Source organism: Vipera berus (assembly GCF_964194415.1).
Source record: "Vipera berus genome assembly, chromosome: 1".
NCBI lineage: Eukaryota > Metazoa > Chordata > Lepidosauria > Squamata > Viperidae > Vipera > Vipera berus.
Window position 1 is genome coordinate 279070758 of NC_138202.1, and position 2411 is coordinate 279073168.

Consider the following 2411-nt stretch of genomic DNA (forward strand, 5'->3'; position numbering starts at 1 on the left):
TGAGGCACAGCCCTAAGTAAACGATTTGAGATGTGTTGTTTGTAGAAGAGGGTAAGCATAGTATAGAAATTTGTAGGTACATTAGAAGTAATGAGCAAAGCCAAACTTTATGCAATAAATGTAATCCATTTATTCTGGAACTCAAGGCAATAACAAATGGCATAATTTTTGATTAGCATCCCTTTGGTACAATCTTCTTGAATAAGTTCCTCCCTACCTTTCTGTTGTTCCATCATCCAACAAAGCTCTCTCAAGTAATGTTTGGAAAGGTTTTTCACAATCAGTCTTTGTCTTTAAATAGCCAACTATCAGGTAGACATAGGGGTTCCCACTGCTGTCAATGGCATCAAGAAAATGAAGAATGAGAAAGAGAATTGGAATATGGATTTTTGGAACCCAACGGGCTATGATTTCAATAATCCTCACCGAAGCAGCAAAGATAAGAAACAGAAGAACTGTGGCCACTATAGTGATATCAAGTCTTCTCAGAGGAGTTTCCTGGGATACACTCAGCATTCTTGTGAAAATAAGATATGTAGAAAAGACCATGATGGGAAGAAAAACGAGGAGGTTGATTATTACTCTGGCCATTTTTGTAGGCTCACAATGCTGATTAGTTTCCATAAGTAATGTATCAGTCTCCAAGTAGCAAGAATAATATAATATGATGGCTAGCAGGCCAGATAAGCCCCACAAAATGGTACACATGATTTCTGAGAAATGCTTGGGCCGATGAAGTTGATACCAGGCTGGAAAAAAAACCATGACATATCTTTCAGCAGTGATAGCTGTTAGCACATAGGTCTTGGCGTTGAATCCAAATGCATGTGCCAGCTCCATTATATTTAATGAATATAGACTGATAGGAACAGCTTTCAAAAATAAAACAAAAACAATAACATAGTAGATGAGTACAACAAAATCAGCCACTACCAAATTTAGGAAATACACAGTAAAGTTAGTTTTCTTGATTGAGCAGCAGAGAAGGCAGAAGATAATTGCATTCCCAAGTAATCCTAAAATGCAGATTGGAATTGAAACTACCATAATTGCTTTTTGCAAAGAGTATCCAGTTTCCAGTTCTGTTGCAACATATTTATGTTGTCCAATAGTATGGAAAGACAAAGAGTATGTTTCTGCCATCTTGCAGCTATCAGTTGATCCTTTTCAATCTGCCAAAAATCAAGCACAAAAAGTATTAGTGCAATGCGGCAAAGTATGTAGTTAGGAAAACTTCGATGAATCAGCTTTTCAGATAGGAATGCTTGTTTGAGTGTCCCCACAAGATTGGCTAGAAAAATCTCACCTAATCGACTTCCCTCCGCCCTGTGCGTTCCCACAGAGAGGGCCTGCTCAGGGTGCCACCGGTCAGAGAATGTCGACTGGTGGCCCCCAGGGGGAGATCCTTCTCTGTGGACGCCCCGGAGCTATGGAATCAGCTACCGGTTGAGCTCCGGACGGCGCCCGATCTTCGCTCCTTTCGCCGCGAGCTAAAAACATATTTTTTTGAACAAGCTGGCCTGGCCTGATGAGGGGATTGGGGGGGGGTTGTTATTGTTATTTTATTGGGTTTTTAAGATGTATTTTAGTATATGGGCATTTATTTAATCTTGTTTTAACTTTTGTAATCTTGTATTTTTATTCTTGCCCTGTTCACCGCCCTGAGTCCTTCGGGAGAAGGGCGGTATAGAAATATTATTAAATTAAATAAATTAAATTAAAATTAATCATCATCATACTTTGGCTGAATGTTTTGTACTGGATCTTCATTTAGAAGGCACACAGATAATGCTTACAAAAGATGGTATGACCTTTACAATTTAGCAGTAAGGTAGAGCATAGATCAGTGATGGCGAACCTTTTAGAGACCAAGTGCCCAAAAAACCTGACCCTAACCCCGCTCTGCCCCCACCTGTTCCGCCCCAACCCCCGGCCAACCCTGTCCTGCCTGCCTGCAGGGCCACCCACTGCCTCCACGGCCTGCCGCAGATTGCCCAGGCAACCCAGCAGCACCATGGCAGCCATGCCTGGTGCCCGCACACCACAGCATCAACTGTGCGCAATGGGGTGCAAGGGCAGAGTCTCGTCCCTGCTGCCCGGCTGCCATGTCCTTGGCTGCGCGCTCAGGGCTTTCCTCCAGGGGGTTGCTGGTGAGGAGAGGGCTATGGGGTGAGGTGGGGCTGGGGCAACGGCACACGTGCTCACAGAGGGCTCTGAGTGCCGCCTGTGGCACAGGTGCCATAGGTTTGCCACCCCTGGCATAGATGTTCCATGACTTTACCAGGAAGTGTCCCTGCAGTTTTATGGCAAGATTTCAGAAGGGATTTGCCCTTGTCTCCTTGGACTGAGAGGGAGACTGGCAGAAGGTCATCCAACTTGACTTGTGCCTAAGGCAGGACTAGAACTCATAG

At 44.1% G+C, this 2411-nt stretch overlaps 1 protein-coding gene across 1 annotated transcript; it reads right to left on the reverse strand.

Moving 5' to 3' along the window:
* Positions 1-213: 213 nt before the first annotated feature.
* MAS1 (MAS1 proto-oncogene, G protein-coupled receptor) lies at positions 214-1143 on the reverse strand (the record flags this gene model as incomplete). Its single annotated transcript, XM_081312543.1, has 1 exon — positions 214-1143. One exon carries the CDS (start codon positions 1141-1143, stop codon positions 214-216), a length of 930 nt encoding a protein of 309 aa, XP_081168669.1.
* Between the last annotated feature and the right edge of the window lie 1268 nt (positions 1144-2411).